The sequence below is a fragment of the Microtus oregoni genome, unplaced genomic scaffold (genome assembly GCF_018167655.1).
Source record: "Microtus oregoni isolate MIOR12 unplaced genomic scaffold, Mior012 000040F_ref0000088, whole genome shotgun sequence".
NCBI lineage: Eukaryota > Metazoa > Chordata > Mammalia > Rodentia > Cricetidae > Microtus > Microtus oregoni.
This window is the reverse complement of record NW_024543207.1, coordinates 11,162,318-11,178,606: the sequence shown is the minus strand read 5'-3', so window position 1 is coordinate 11,178,606 and position 16,289 is coordinate 11,162,318. Positions and strand designations below refer to the sequence as shown.

The following is a 16,289-nucleotide window of genomic DNA, read 5'->3' as shown; positions in this document are numbered from 1 at the left end:
AACCAGAGACGGAAGAAGTAAAGCGACTTACCAGAGACTGAGGTGGAAGGGAGGAATTTGTGGATCTGTTTGGGGGCATCTAGGGTGGGAGGAACATTCTGAAGACAGGCCACAAAATGTGGATCTATGTAACTACTGGAGTATACAATGGACAGTGGAGAAGAAGCCCTGTAAGGTTAATGTCACATGCTTTATTTTTATTCATGCATACATGTGTGTTTCTGTATGTGTACATACCATGTATGTGTGGGTGCTCGGGGGTCAGAAGAGGGCACTGGATCCCCTGGAGCTGAGTTACAGGTGGTGGTGGACCGCCTTACATGAGTACTGGGATCCAAATTCTGGTCCTCTGAAGAGCAGCAAGTGCTCTTAACCACAGAGCCATCTGTCCAGACCATGTTACATGTTTTCATCATGATTTTATTTTTTAACTTAAAAAAAAACCAAAGCAGATTTGGAATCAAAACAAAACTGAATAAGAAAAAAATGATAATAAAATTTATTTTATAGTGCTCTCAAGAACATAGTTACATTGATAGCATGCTATTTAATACTGTCCTCCATTTTCACATCCTCTAGAGCAGAGCTCGCAGGGCCTGAAAGGAACTGCACACTCATCTGGGGAAAGTGGGAGGGAAGCTGGACAGTAATGGTGAGGCAGAAAACACTGACTAGTCCTGTCAGGGAAAGTAAACATTTTGGAGGTATTCCTTCCTTCCTGCAGATTTCCTGGTCTTAGTTCTGAGCTGACAGATCACGATATATTACCAGAGGCTGGTGGGGAAGCAAGTAAAGCAGGCAACGGCAATGCCCACACTGCAGACAGATTTTAGAAAGTGGCATCTCTGCCGCTTTCCCAGATCCCCAAATCTACCTGGTAAACAATCAGAGTCCATCTGAGACTCCAAATGAGACAGAACAAGACTAGATAGCAGCCCAATGTCACGGCTGCTTACAAATCCAGGATTCGAGAAAGGTTCTCCAAGTGGGCAGTCCCTGTGAAGTTGAGGCTGGCCAGAGAGCCCTTCCACCTTAGACCACGGAGTACTAGCCTTCACCACAGCTCATCAAACCAAATGGCTGCTGTTACTTCATGTTTTAAATCCATGGGGAGCAGATGAAGTCCTGAGAGGATGTGTATTGGTGACATGAGCACAGCCAAGTTAGTGACCCCAACACCTCAGACCCATGGCTCAGGGGAATGGAGCTGTCTCAGGGGGGTGGATATGTCTTCCTTTAATCCCAGTTCTGATCTTGCCAGGAAGGGTGCAGAAATATCAATCCATAGCTTCCTCCTCAAGGAGGACTGCAGCCTGAGACTGCTCTCCTAATGAGATCCCCCTACCCAGATTAGCTGACCTGCCTCCTAGGTCAACGTTGAGTTTCCTGGCTGCTGTAGGGGCATCTCCATCAGAACCCATGGCCTGTGTCCATCGCGGCTTTCCTGTATGTGTGTCTGTCTTCCTTCATTTCCCATTACCCAAAGCATGCTGATCCCTAAACCACACAGGTCAGGGCTCTGAGAGGGACCAGAACACCAGCACCCTAGACTCATCACAGACATGCCAGGACTTCAATCTGTTGTAAACTGCAGTCTGAATACTAGTGCGTGCTCCCTACCCCGACCCGTACATTCCCACCTTAACCCCAGTTAATGCCCAGAGCAAGGGCATCAGTGGGTGAGACCTCAGTGCAGTAAGGGTATCATGAGGGTGGAGTCCTCAGGATGAGATTATTGCCCCTATAAAAGATCAAGAGCACTCACTGCCTCAGTCCTCCCACACCCGAAGACACAACAAGCCAGGTCATAGTGAACCAGGAAGTAGAACCCTCTCCAGGCGCGGGACCAGCTGGAGCCTTGACCTTGACCTTTTAGCCTCCAGAACTGTGAGAAAAACTGTCTGCAGAATCTCGTCCTGCCATTCAGACCACACAGAGGACACTATGGAAGCTTAAGGTTTTCCAGAGTTAAGGACAAGAAAAGCAATCGTTTAACATTGATCCTTTGAGTTTTGCTCATAGAGTCTAGCAGGCATGTCCCATCTCTTAAGCCGGCAACACGATGGCACCTGTGAAGTTCACAGTCAAGAACCATCAGTCAAGTTAGAAGAATGTTGGGAAGTAGTCCAACAACAGTGGACGCTGGAATCTCAATGTCATCTTGGGCTGCATGCCCAGCTACTCCTGAGGGAGAAAAGAGACCCAGGAAGGAAAGCCAGCAACTGCTATGTCCTTCTACCCTGCACTAGTTGGGACTCTTGCAGCTCAGATGGTGTCCTACCCACCGAACACAAGGCACACATTCCGAATGCCATGCCCTCATGGGCTCTGATTTGTCATTTAGGAAAATCAATAAGAGAGTTGGTCTGCATGTGTTTGTTCTATGTGTATGCCTGTGTAGGAAAACCACTCGCAGGTACGCAGGGGTGAAACTGTGGGGCGTAGACTTCAGGAAGCAACGAGGATTTGTCCTTACCTGCCCATAGTCGGTCTGGAAGACCACGACGCCTTCTGCACAGGAATTTACAGTACTCGGAAAGTGCTGGCCATTTTCTCTCAGCCAGACCCGTGTTCCCTGGAAAGATAAAAAAATTGAATTATGAGTTCAAATGGTATTCTGTCGCAAAACACCACTCTGAAAAATCACCATGATTCCTACAGAGCTTCAAAAAGCCAGCGTGGGGCCTGGTGAGAGGGCTCAACACATGAGAGCCCTAACTGCTCTTTCAGAGGACCCAGGTTCAATTCCCGGCACTCAGGTGACGGCTCACGCCCTTTGCTTCCAGGGCATCTGATGCCCTCTTCTGGTTTCTGTGGGCACAGACACACAGTGCAGAGACATAAAAAGATATAAATAAATAACATTTTAAGAGTAATCTGTGTGAAAAGCAAACGTCTTTCTCACGCAGGCAAAGAAGCAATGGCTGAGAGCCTATCTACAACCTTCTTCCATCCCAGGGTGCGACAAGTGTCACCAGGCAGACAAAGCAAAGAGGACGGCATCCCATGTCCCTACTGTGCACATGACACACCTAGGAGATCTCATTTGACCCCCCAGCTCCCAGGAAACAGGAATTATCACCACCCCTACATCACAGAAGGAGAAACTGAGGCTTACAGATAAGTACCCAACACGCTAAGACTGAGCAGACTTGAGCCCGGAAAGTAGGCTTCAGGGGCCATACTTCTACCCAGGTCACTATCTCGGTGCTGGTGCCTCCCACCTGCCCGGGTCACGCTTCGCACCTGTGTCCACTTAAGGAACATTAGCCCGCTCCACGGGCACTATCTGTCCTAAAACTCTCAAGTCAACAGGAATCTTCAACAGAGGGATTAAACTGCCCAATAAGCAGTCTTTCGGTGTGAACTTTGCTAGGAACTCACTAGACACCTACAAGGCTGCAGCCCTAACAACTACAGCTTATGAAGCTTATGCTTTAAGACTGGATTATTTCAGTTTTTATACTGACCTGACTTCCATTTTTTATTGTCCTGCCAAACAAATGACCATGGCTTAAGCAGTAGCCCAAGGAGGTCACAAATGAGGCCTTCCACTTTCTACTTTTTAAAAAGTGTATTCTATCTTTAATCCCATGTAAATGTGCGGAGTGACATGAATTTGAGCACATTGGTCCTCAAAGGCCAGAAGAAGGGGTCAGCTCCCCTGACACTGTAGTTCCGGGGAAGGTTGTGAGCCTCCTAAAAGGGTGCTGGGAACTGAACGTGGGTCCTCTATGAGGACAGTGTATGAGCTATCTCTTCAGCCCCAACTGTTCAAATGTCTGATGCCACCACTTTTCCACGTCACATTGGTGTATTTGTCTCCTTAAGATACTGTGCATGGAGACAAAACCCAAAGGATGACCGTTTCGGGAGTAGAAAGGGGGCTGACGGGAATGAGGGGGGAGGAGTGGGGAAGGGTAGTAAGCTGGGGTGGGGATTTTTGTATATTAAACTAAAGATTTAATTAACTCCCCCTCCCCTGAAAGAAACACATGTGTTACTCGGGTCAAGAAAAAAACTCTCATATGCCAAATCCATTCAGGAATCATCCATCAGCACCGAAAACATAACAAGGGGATCACTTTAAGTAAGAAGTTATGCATTTAACATACATACGATTTATCTCGCTCTCTATTCCTAAAAAGAATAATCTGGAAGATGTAAGTCTGACTTATTTCTTCCCTTCACACAGATGAGACCTTATTTAAAATCCTTCAGTCGGGACCAAAAGCCTTTGCTGCCACCACCATTTTTGGGGCCCCTGAGTAAGTCGGCTTGGCCAGTCAAGCTGAACCCAGAGGTCCCAGCGGGAAGGGGTCACATGTTCAGGAGATTTGAGCATTTTTGAGATCAAGGTGGCCAGAGTGACAAAATCCCTTCCCCACTGCCTGACACACTTGGTTCTCCAGGGAGCTTTGTGACTGCTGGGACCCAGGGGAGGACTCTACGGAAGGGCCCCCTCTTTCTGAGCGTGTTGGTTGTTTTAAGTCATCTCTAGTTCATTAGCCATTATCCGCAGGGGTCTGGAATCCTCCACCAAAACAGTGGGAAGCAGCATCAAACACCAATATGAAGTGCCCCATTTAAATCGCGAGGACTATTTAAAGAACACGTGTCAACTGCGCCAACTTCCTTTCCCCCTCAGGCCTGTCACGTCCCTCTGACTCCCCACTTTGAGCTGAGCCACTGGGAACACATGGAAAGAAAGACACCAGGGCTGTCAGTCCTGACTTCTTTATTAGCAAACAGCTGCTTCCAAAAAGAACATTTACCTCAGACAGCCGCTAAGACTGTTCTCTCAAATGTCACTCCGTACCCTAACTGCAAAATTCTAGGAAAGGGCTTCCAAGTGCCTGAATGACTTTATTCATTCTTTTTAATTTGTGTGTTATGAACTGCAATGCTTGAAAGTTTTGAAAGATCTCCAAACATACACACACATATCCCCACACATGTATACATACACACATGCATGCACAACCATGCAGACATGTACATACATGCACATAAACAGATATGTACATACATTCACATAGACACATGTATGTACACACAGATGAACACACACATCTCCAAGGCTATACACGGTAAGACTTTTCACTAAGGTTAAAATATGAAACAATAATTCATTTTCATATTTGTCCCAGGACCAGGAATGCCTGCCCGGACTCTCACCTGCATTTACTTTCAACACCACCACCAACAACAAAAAACCCTCACAGGTCCATATCCTCGTTGATCAACTTTGTCTGTTTCATAAGAATGAAGTATCTTATTATCCATGATCTAATTAGCATACATATAGTGATGTGGGAGTGTCATATATCAATCTGTTGATTTCATTGGTTAAATAATAAAGAAACTGCTTGGCCTCATAGGGCAGAATTTAGATAGGTGGAGTAAACAGAACAGAATGCTGGGAGAAAGAGGAAGTGAGCTCAGAAATCATGCAGCTCCTCTCAGAGCCAGACATGATGAAACAAGCCACCAGGTCAGACATGATGAATCTTTCCCGGTAAGCGCACCTAGTGGTGCTACCCAGATTATTAGAAATGGGCTAAATTAATACATGAGAATTAGCCTAGAAGAGGCTAGATATAATGGGCCAGGCAGTGTTTAAATGAATACAGTTTGTGTGTTGTTATTTCGGGTAAAGCTAGCCAGTGGCGGGAGCTGGGTGGCGGAATGCAACCCGCAGCTCCTACAACAATATAGCTCATGGGGTTAGGGAGATGGTTCAGTTGGTAGAGGGCTTGCGTGCAAGCCAGAGAGCCTGAGGTCAGAACCCGGAATGCATGTGAAAAGCCAGGCACAGTGGCATTCAAGTCTAATTCCCGTGCCGGGGCAGCCGGCCAGCGAGTAGAAAGTAACCAATGAGCATTAGCTTCAGTGAGAGACTCTCTCTCAAAAAAAAAAAAAAGTGGAGAATAATTGAGGAAGACACACAACAACGTTGACCATTGATTGGCCCCTACACACATGCACACACCCCTGTACACAGACACACAACACACATGCAAGTACCCCTGTGCATACACACACACACACACACACACACACACACACACGACCAGGGACAATATAAACTTCCACAGACCGCAGGAACATGCTCTGCCCCTGTGTGCAGTTCCTTAGCCATAGAGTCTTGTCCTCCAGAAGTTCTCTCCCCCAGCTCAATGTTGACACTGCCTGCTCCCTGATCAAACACACAGCTTAGCTGTGTCCAAAGGTCTTTCCAACAGGTATCAAGTGCTGCTGATAAGGAACCTTTATCAGATTTCAAACTCAGAGTCTGCCAGATTCCCTAAATCTGTATCAAGCAGTTATCTTCCACGGAAAGGAAAGAAAACGCACTTAAAATACTCTTTGTTCTTGGAAAATGTATAAACCCATGACTTCCACAGAATCCGCACTGCAAACTGAAACTCTGAAATGGACATTCTTGCATAGACTGATCCTGGTGGTTTCCCTGGAGTCCCCAGTCTTCCCGCTTCCACTGCATTAGAGCAGGACGCACATGCCCAGGTCTAGAGGAGGCCACCCACAAGCACTTGGTTTAATAAGTTCACAAGCGGACATTTACCAGACCATCCAAATCTGAGCGGGGAAGAAACTTTGCCCACCATATGTAAACTATTATAGTCTGACATTGTTAAATAGGCTGATAATTTAATACACAATACAGGCAACCTACCATATGGAGAAAGCTCACAATTTGGGGGAAAATGCCTTTATGAGCAAGCGGAACATGCTGAATCCTAACATATACATTTTACTAAAACTCAGACACGTTTTCCTCTTAAAATCTCAGATGGATAAGTGAGCGTTAAATTTAACAGCTAAAAACTTCTGAGAACATAATATCCAGTAACGTTTGTGCAACACAAATCCCCTTGCATAGAACTGTGTATCGCCTCTGATCTTCAGAAGAATCCTGTAGAAAGGCAAGGGACACATCCGTTTCTTCAAAAGTGGGGTTCACAGGAATTTGTCTTTCGATGACCAGTGTTTTCCGGGAGACAATAAAAACACTCTGCCAAATGTTGGTGAAGATGCAGAGAAACGAGAGTAATAGAAAGTACATCCACTGTAAACCTTGCTCAACCTAGATTAGTAGGGAGGGCCTTGGACTTTCCACAGGGCCCTTAAAGTTGGAGGGGTGGGGGGAAGGTCTGTGGAGAGAGAAGGAACTGTGAGGAGGGGAGGGAGTGGGAATTTGGATTGGCATTTTTTTAAGTAATTTTAAAAAAAGGAAAAAATAAAGTATCTTTAAATTTCAGTCTCTCAAAAAAAAAAGAAAGAAAGAAAAATAGAAAAAAGTACATCCACTTTGGAAGCTAAGTCAGGCAACCTCTTAAAAGCATAAGCAAAGACTTACTATAGATAGTCTCCAGCCATCCAACCTCTAGACACTGACGAAGAGAGAAGAAGAACTCTAAGATAATCTAACCCCCTGAGAAGGAAAGCATTAAACAAGACTGTGATACGGGATATTGACTGGTAATTACACAGGATCTAGAAGCACCCAGGAGGCAGGCCTCTAGGCACACCTGTGAGTGGTTCTCTTGATAGCCTTCCCAAAGACGGAAGGCCCCTGTAAAGGAAGATAGCATCATGGCCTGGCTTGGGTCCTAGACTGTATAAATAGTGTAAGGAGTATTTATCACTCTCAGCTTCCTGGCCACAGGTCAGTGTAACCAGCTGCCTCCAGCTCCTTCCTTTCCTCACCACTGCCGACTGTGCCCTTGAACTGTGTGAGCCAAAGTAAACCCCTCCTACTAGTTGTTAGGTGTTTCAGCACAGCCACAGGAAAAGGGACTCAGACAAAGCCTATGTGCAAGAACTTACAGCAGGATCACTTATACCAGCCAAGCACTGAAAACATCTTAGGGGTCGACCGATTAGTGCAGGAACAGAGAAAACATGGCAAATTCATATATGACTCCACACGGCAATAAGAAAAACAAAATCTCTGATATGATCAGTGGTTTCTCCAGCAAGGATGGGTCTCAGAAACACTGTGAGAAGTGGAAGAGGCCAGACAAAAAGGTTCCGTAGGCTTCTATGTCACAGATTTTCTTCTGGAAAGGGTAAATCTCAGACAGGAAAGGTACATGAACCGTGCCCTGCACAGAGGTACAGATACACCAAAGATCATTTCAAACAATTTAAGCTGTTAAAAAAAAAAAAAAAGTTGGCCGGCTTGAATACTTCCTACTGGCATGTAAATATATTCCTAATCTTCTACAATGGAAAACCAAACTCATCCCTACAATTAAGCAATGGAGAAATCAAGACACATACCAAAAAGCAAATCCACAACGAGTAAGTATAAAGACCATATGTTACACATTGAAACTTTGAAGACCTCACGCTGAATTCATTTAGTCCCTGCTCAATGTTAACAAATCCTGAGGCAGGGGAACCTAGGCGACCACCTGAGGTGTGCTCAGTCACCCCAACACACACACACACACACACACACACACACACACACACACACACACACACAGGGACATGGCCATTTAGCACCTCCCTAGACAATGAATTCTACCGGAACTACCACGCTTATTCATTTTCCACTGTCTAAGGCTCCTTCCCACCCTTGGGGCAAAAGAGGTAATAGTACAAAGCCTGACGTCACGTTGCCCCCACATTCTTAATCTCTGAAGTTAAGAGGATAGCACCACCAAGATTTTGACCTACTCCTGTTCTTTAAAATGTTCCTACTTCTCCTGACTTTAAAAATTATTTTCTTCCCAGATTGGAATAAATCTAATGTTTGTTCTCCACCACAGAGGCACTACAGAGAACATGCTAAGCCAAGCACACACAGAGGTCTCAGCGCCAGGTCAGGGCGGCTGTCCCTCACCTGGCCTAGGGAAGGTACCCAGATGAGGATTCGCTAGCGACTTCCAAGCCACAGCTACCATTCGTTTCTGATGTGTGGTGTGTTCTTGTCCTTTTTTCTTAGAGATTCAGGAGAGGGCTGGTGAGGTAGCTCAGGTGTTAGAGTGCTTGCCTAGCGTCCACAAAATCTGGACGCCTCAGCACCATATAAAATGGGCATGGTGGCTCGTGTTGCTGGAGGGATCCAAGTGAGAGGCCCCATACAAGTCTTGGGGACGTGAACACCCCAGTTAGGGATGCTTTGTTGGAGAAAATACATCACTGAGGCTGGGCTTCTGAGCTTTCAAGCAAACTTGCCGTGTGTTATCCCCTTCTGCCTCCCTGTCCCCCCATCTCTGCTGCCCTTTGTGATTAGAGACAGGAGCTCTCACCTGCAGCTACAATGCCCTGCCATGCCCGACACAGCCATACTTCCCGCTGGGCTACTACTCTGCCCGTGGAACACTAAGTCCCAAATAAACCCTCACTTATAAGTTGTTTCAGACATGGTGTTTTGTCCAAAAAAGAAAAGTAAGTATAACAAAAACACCTGTAACTCCGGTGCTGGTGATAGGAAGGAAGGAGGGTGAGACGGCCCATCCTGGCCACACAGGGTTCCAGTCCTACCTCAGGTACACTTAGCTGTTTCCCCACCTTCCCTCCAATTACTCAAGACTCATGGAACTTTGGAACAGACATGATAAACTGATATGAATATTCAAATCTAGAAACAGTGCAGCAACCAAACTTTTCCTTGTTTTGTTTGTATCAGTCTGACTTCCAGGGTGTAGAAGCCCGGCTGTGGCTGGGGGTGGGGATCCTGTTCCTAATTCCAGAAACTGGATCCAGATAATACACTAGTCCTATGGCTTTAAACAGCACAGTCTCTCCTGGGTCCCAGTACCATTCACACACATCTACAGGAAGAGATTCTGAGCGAATGCAGCAGGTGGGTTTTGTTTTGTTTTTCTTTTTCAGCCCCTCACTACGCACACCCACAAGGGACACATGACCTTCACAACAGCAGCTTTCTCCTGCAGAGAAAGTCTACGGTAGGCAATACTTCTATCTTGAGCTAGACAAGTTCTTGTTGATAAGGAGCTGTCCTCATTGAGAAATAACTCTAGAGTAGAAACTTCACACCTACCATGAAACTCCGAGTGTTACAGCTCACCGCTCTTGACCTAATTCTCTGGAAGTAGACTCTGTTACAGTCAAGTCTATGGATGGCAACAGTCTCACCAAGCAGAAGCCAGGGAAAGCACAGCTAGAGCAGATCCCGTTTCAGGAGCATTAAAGCGGGGTGCACACTCTGCTGCAGCATAATTCAAAATGCGACAAACACAGCAAGAAGGGCTACGGGGGCAACTGTTTAGTGGGTGTCTAGGGGGTGCCGCCGTTTCCCTCTGCTCTTCTCACCGTGTGCTCTGCTGGTGTGGAGCCTGGGTTTGATTTTAATGGAGCCTCACCTTGTAATATCTGTACAAGGATAGCCGGAACTGCACAGACAGCACATCCATTCAGGTGTTCTCTTTCTCCCTCTCCCGCTTCCTCCCTCCCTCCCTCTTTTTTTCTCTCTCTCTCTTTTCGAGACAGGGTTTCACTGTATAGCCTTGGCTGTCCTGGAACTTATTCTGTTGACCAGGCTAGCCTCGAACTCACAGAGATCTACCTGCCTCTGCCTCCCAAGTGCTGGGATTAAAGGCGCAGGCTGCCACCACCCAGCCTAATTCAATTCTCGAATGCTTGCAAACCCCAGTGTAAAACCCAGAAAGCTCAGGCTTGGCTAAAGCAAGAATATGGAGTGAAGTGAAGGGTATACATCCCAAAAGAGCATGGGAAAAAAATGCGCCATGGGGCCAGGAGCCAGGGGACCGGAAATGCAAGAGGAGGTTCCAATGGACACCTCCTCCTCTCCTGAGAAGGCCATGTTCTACACTAATGGGGGCCTGGAAACAGAATAAAAATTACTACAAATGCTCTGCTCAAAGTATTCCAGGGCCTGGAAGTGCAGTAGTGGCCTTCACACACCCTCAGCATCCTTTAGGAAGCTAGCAGAGGTGTAGACCCACAAAAGCCCCTCCTGACACATTTCCTTTTCTCAGGGCTGCAGGGCGACCCTGAGGCTGGTAATCACGAGTCAACAATGGACTCACATTCAATGAGGGAAGTCTCAACTGGACCCAAGGATGGTCTGGCTCTGAGTGACACCTGGATGGTTTCTGACTGAGGCCAAGGGAGAAATCAAAATCAAGGATCAGGTCAAGGTAGTGTCCCTTACTCACTACTTTGATGATAACTGCAATAGAGGGTTGGGAGAGAGGAGTTTGGGAGCCTATGGGTGCTACTGTTGGAAATAAGTGGTTTAAGAATCCCAAACCTGTACTGTTGTTTGGTGGTGGTGGCGGTGGTGGTTGAGCAATGACAGAGTTTGTTTTCTATTTAGGCAACTGCTGTGGAGAATTATGACTGGGACTCAGCTGGAAGCCGCAACCACTGGCTGGCATTTCTCATGTTGTAAAGAACTATAGCACACTATGGGAGGAGAAAGTCACCATCAATCTCATCCAACTGCAAACCCTGTGAGGGACAATGACATCCCACCTGCAGACACAGCCACTAGTACAATAGCGGCAGGAGTGTGATGGGGTAACCAACCAGTTTTTGCTCGAATTTAGGGCCCACTTCAGAACCTGACACTGTTAATAAAGCCAATAATTAGACATGAGATAGGTCACAGACCCGAGGGAAGAAAGCTATTACTATTGTTCGGCTAAATGAACATGGCGATTAAAAGACTCTTAATGACACACTGCTATACCCATTGGTCAGCCCCATCAGAGGAGCTTCTTCTTGTGGTAAGTGGGAACAAACATAGAGATAGACCCACAACTGGACGATATGGAGAGTGAGTGACTTTGGAAAGCTCATCCCTAAACGGGATGACTATATTACACTCCTCAAGGCTAAGGAGTTTACACAGAAGAGGGGGCAGAAAGATTGCAAGAGCCAGAGGTTGCGGATGACTTCAAGGACACAGCGTTTGCTGGATACAACAGAGCAGGCGCACATGTGAACTCAGAGACTGGCTGCATGCTCAAAACCTGGACAAATTCAAGCCAGGGAAAGTCCCTGCATGGAGAAAGCAGGGGTTGGCACAAAGTCCTACCCCAAATCAGGAAGCCACTCAAAATGGAAAGCTGTTGGGAGACGAAAAAAAACCAGTTTCTCCAATGGAGTGACACTAAGTGTATCAGCCACACTCCAGGGCAGGCCCCATGCTCAGAAGTTACCACACGTCATACGCTACAGAGTGTGTGTGTGTGTGTGTGTGTGTGTGTGTGTGTGTGTGTGTGTTGCGCATACATGCAGGCATGCATGTGCCATGATGTGTCATGTGGAGGTAAGAGGACAACTTAAAGAAGCTTATTCTTCTATTCTACCATGTGTGACCAGAGAATGAAACTCAGGGCCTTGGGCTTGGCAGGAAGCATCTTCACAGTGGAGACATTTCGTTGGCCCTCCCGTACATTTCTGTAAGAAGCCAGCCACATCAGCTCATCCATAATCCAATACCCCAAAGGGCGGTGTTCCACAAACAACTCGGAAACCCACCTAGGAACAAAGGTATGTGGCTCGAAAATAAGCCGCTCAGTGGGTAAGCACTTGCCACATGGATATGAGAACCTGAGTTTGCATAGAACCCATGTACTCAGGGCCACAGCAGAGCACATATGTAATACCAGCACTCTCATGGTTTGTATTTCCAGGTAATAGTCCATCACTGAGGTAAGACAGTGCAAAAGCTTAGGGAGGAACCCGGACCAGATATCATGGAGGAAAGCGATGGATTGGCTCTCTTGCTGGATTAGATCCACCTGCCTGTAAGTGCTGTTCATAGTAAGCTGGACCCTCCCACATCAATCACAGTTCAAGATAATTCCTCAGAAAGTGTTTATGGGCCAATCTGATTGGCATTGCCTCCTCCCCAGTGACTCCAGGTTATGTTCTGCTGGCAAAAAGTTAACCAGCACCTCGGTATGGTTGATAATGAGTCAGGTCTGCCTACGCTTATTATCACACAGTTCTCTTTGCCCCAAGCCTGGTCCACAGGAGGGCTCTCCAGTACACAAGGATCACGTGACATTCCGTTCTTCCCACTCCTGTGCAGACTGTAGCAAACTCTATCACCACCATCAGAAAAAGTCATTTTCATAAAGACGACCGCAGGCAATATATGAACAGAAGCGGGTGGGAAAGGAGGGGGTGGGAAAGAGAATAGTAACAGGTCTATTATTACCAATAAAGTACCCTATACTCAGTGTTCCCCAGGTAATGATACAAAGCCTCATTGGCTTCCCACACTCCCAATCAAAATCAAAACCACAAAAAAGAAAACCGCGTGGCAAGGTGTCTAGTCTGGACTGTGTGAGGCTGCAAGTCAGCCCTGCTTCTTATATCTTATTTCCCTCACCTCCCTCACAATTCCTGAAAACACCAAGCCAATTACTCGTTTGAACTACAGAGATAAGAAAAAAAAATCCCAGAAACAAGCAGACATTGAAAGAAATCATCCTTGTCCAAATTACTGAGTCTAGCCCCAAACCTGCAGAAACATGACGGGGCAAGAAGCAAAGATGAGCAAACCGCCCACAATGTCTCTGCAAGCTATGTGTGGATACCCGCAGTTCTCTCCTTCGTGGAAGCTGGTCTAGCTCCCAGCTTCCCACAAGCATCACCTTCTTTCCTCGAAACCTTTCCTTGCTAGGAGTGAAGAACCAGGGAAGATCTGACGGGACAATAATTCCCTCGACCGAGCAGACAGGGATACACACCATGCCCAATCGAGCACCTTCCCTCCCCAGCCTCTGTTTCTTAGTGAATAATTAAATAAGGAAACAATCACGTGACCCAGGCAAGAAAGAGAAGTAGGTAAACAGGGTGAGGACGCGTGAATCTTAAAATTTCCAGGGGCTGGAGAGATAGCTTGCCATCAATGTCACTTACTGCTCTTGCAGAGGACCCCAATTCTATTCCCAGCACCCATGTTGAGCAGCTCACAACGGACCACAAATGCACCTCCAGGAGATCCCAATGCCTTCTTCTGACCCATGTAGGTACCCCTATTCACGTGCACATACACAGAGACACACAGGGAAAAGTATATCTCTAAAAACAAGCAAACAAAACTATTCTTCCAATTCCATAAACTGTCTAAGATTAGAGAAACCTCCTCTTTAAGGGAAGGGCATTCCAGATGCAGGGGAAGCTGCAGCAGCAGAGGCCTGTAAAGGCAGCGCAGACCGTGTGGATCTATGGGCCAGTGGACAGTTCCAGACCGTGTGGACAGTACTGCGGATCATGGTGACGAATGGCCTGTCCCCTATTTCCTAATTCACAGGCCTTTCCCACTCTTGGCAAGAACATTTTTTTTTTCCTCCAAAAAGAACTACAAATAAAGAAAACAGATAAGAGCATCTTAATGAAACCCTGATTGTGTTCTGGCTACCATCTGCCTTTGGAAAAAAAAATATACAAACTTACTAAGACCAAGGGCTGTTGTTTCTTCATAAAAACGAATGACCCTGAAGGACAGTAGGAAGCAAGAGCCCTGAGAACAGCTAGCTCCTTCTCATTCCAGTTTCACACATTAATAAACTTCTTCCCAGAAGCCTACTGAGCTTCAAAACCAGTTAATGCTTGTCACGAAATCGTTATTCCTGAATTACAAGTACATAAAAGATTATCTAGTTCAATTTAAAACAACAAACAAAAACCTTGTACAACATAGCGGTAAACATACAGAGAAATTAGAACCCTGCAGTTGCCAGAAGAACAACCTGTAATGATCCACCCACTGGGGGGAATTTGTGAGGCCCTCTAAAGTGAAACATGACATTCGCATATGGCTCAGGAATCCTATTCTAGGTACACATCCTACAAGAGTGAAATGGCATGTCCACAGACACGCACACAAATGGTCACAGCAGCGTCGTTCATGACAACCAGAAGGAGAGATACCGTGAGATTTTATGATCTAATAAAGTTTGACTGAAGATCAGAATATAAAGTTAGTCACACTATTCAGCCATACAGGCCAGGCAGTGGTGGCACACACCTTTAATCCCAGCAGCCACACTAGTTAGCCACAGAGGTCAGGTGGTGGTGGTGCACGCCTTTAATACCAGCACTAGAGAGAAATAAAAGGCAGGATGAGACAGAAACTCACTCTCTTTTCAGCCTGAAGATTTCATAGAGGTAAGAGCTCTCTAGTGGCTTGGCTGATTTGCTTCTCTGATATTTCAGCTTGAACCCCAATACCTGTCTCTGGGCTCCGATTACTCGTGCTAGAGAAACACACCGAGTGGAATAGGTTTTTCATGTGGGATATCCATGAATGGAAAATGACTGAGCAGTGGAGAACCGACACAGTCTGAGCAAGCTGCGGAAGCATGACGCTAAGTGAAAGGCTGTGGTCACAGGGGCACACGTACTGTGCATATCGCGTAAGTGCACTCCCGTGACATGACCAGGAGGGGTTTCTCTAAAGGCAGATGATAACCAGAACACAACCCGGATTTCATTAAAACGATCCATGTGGACAAGAGGCAGACGGAGGGTCGCCTGGGACAGAGGTAGGAATGGCACTGAGAGGGACAGTACATCACTGGGAGGTGTACAAACGCTTATGAACTAGATGATGGGGATGGCTATACAGTCTCATGCACACAGTAGAGGCCACTGGATTTCTACTCCTAATGGGTGAAACATAGGATATGTGAACTGTATCGCAAATAGTAAGATCAAAGAGAAAAGAAAAGAAGGGGGAAGAGAGGAAGGCAGGCAAAAAGATGCTCAGGGAGGCAGGAAGGAAAGGGTAGGGAGGAGAGAATGACTGCGGGGGATAGATAACTGGTAGCCTTCCGCGTGAACTAATTCACTCCCTGCCTTGAGACAGCCTTTGCCGTAATGGAAAGCAGAGAATGGATTAGCTATTATTGTCACATATAAACAAGCTAACCTTCAGAAGACATCTGGAGAAACTCACAGGTATAGCTGAGGACTCTATGACACACACAGTGCCTGTGCGACCGATGGACGGCTCGAGTTCCCAGGAGCACGTTCACGGGAGCGCTACCGAGCTTCCAGTCTGCAGACGTTTCTACCCAACGAGGCAGTGTCTATATTCAGGTCCTGTTCTTGCCACCTTCTTGAGTCACACCCAGGTCCCACAACTTTAATGTAACCTCTTTCTCAAAGCCTTGCTGAGGGCAGAGGAATATACAGGCCTCATTTATCTAACCATATACCCCGACTTTTCCCTCCAAACCACCAAAACTACAGCTTCACCTGCCACCAGTTATGAAGCATCTAAAAATAACTTAGTCATTTAAAAA

At 46.5% G+C, this 16,289-nt stretch overlaps 1 protein-coding gene across 2 annotated transcripts in view; it reads right to left on the bottom strand.

The window, feature by feature from the left end:
• Myo10 (myosin X) overlaps positions 1-16,289 on the bottom strand; it is a 201,702-nt gene that overhangs the window by 144,637 nt on the left and 40,776 nt on the right. For both annotated transcript variants that reach the window (XM_041632052.1, XM_041632051.1), the window contains exon 2: positions 2,477-2,575. Coding sequence is in view for 1 of the 2 variants with exons in the window: in XM_041632051.1 (XP_041487985.1) it covers positions 2,477-2,575 (99 nt within the window). In the remaining variant the exon portion in view is untranslated. The remainder of the gene's footprint in view (positions 1-2,476; positions 2,576-16,289) is intronic.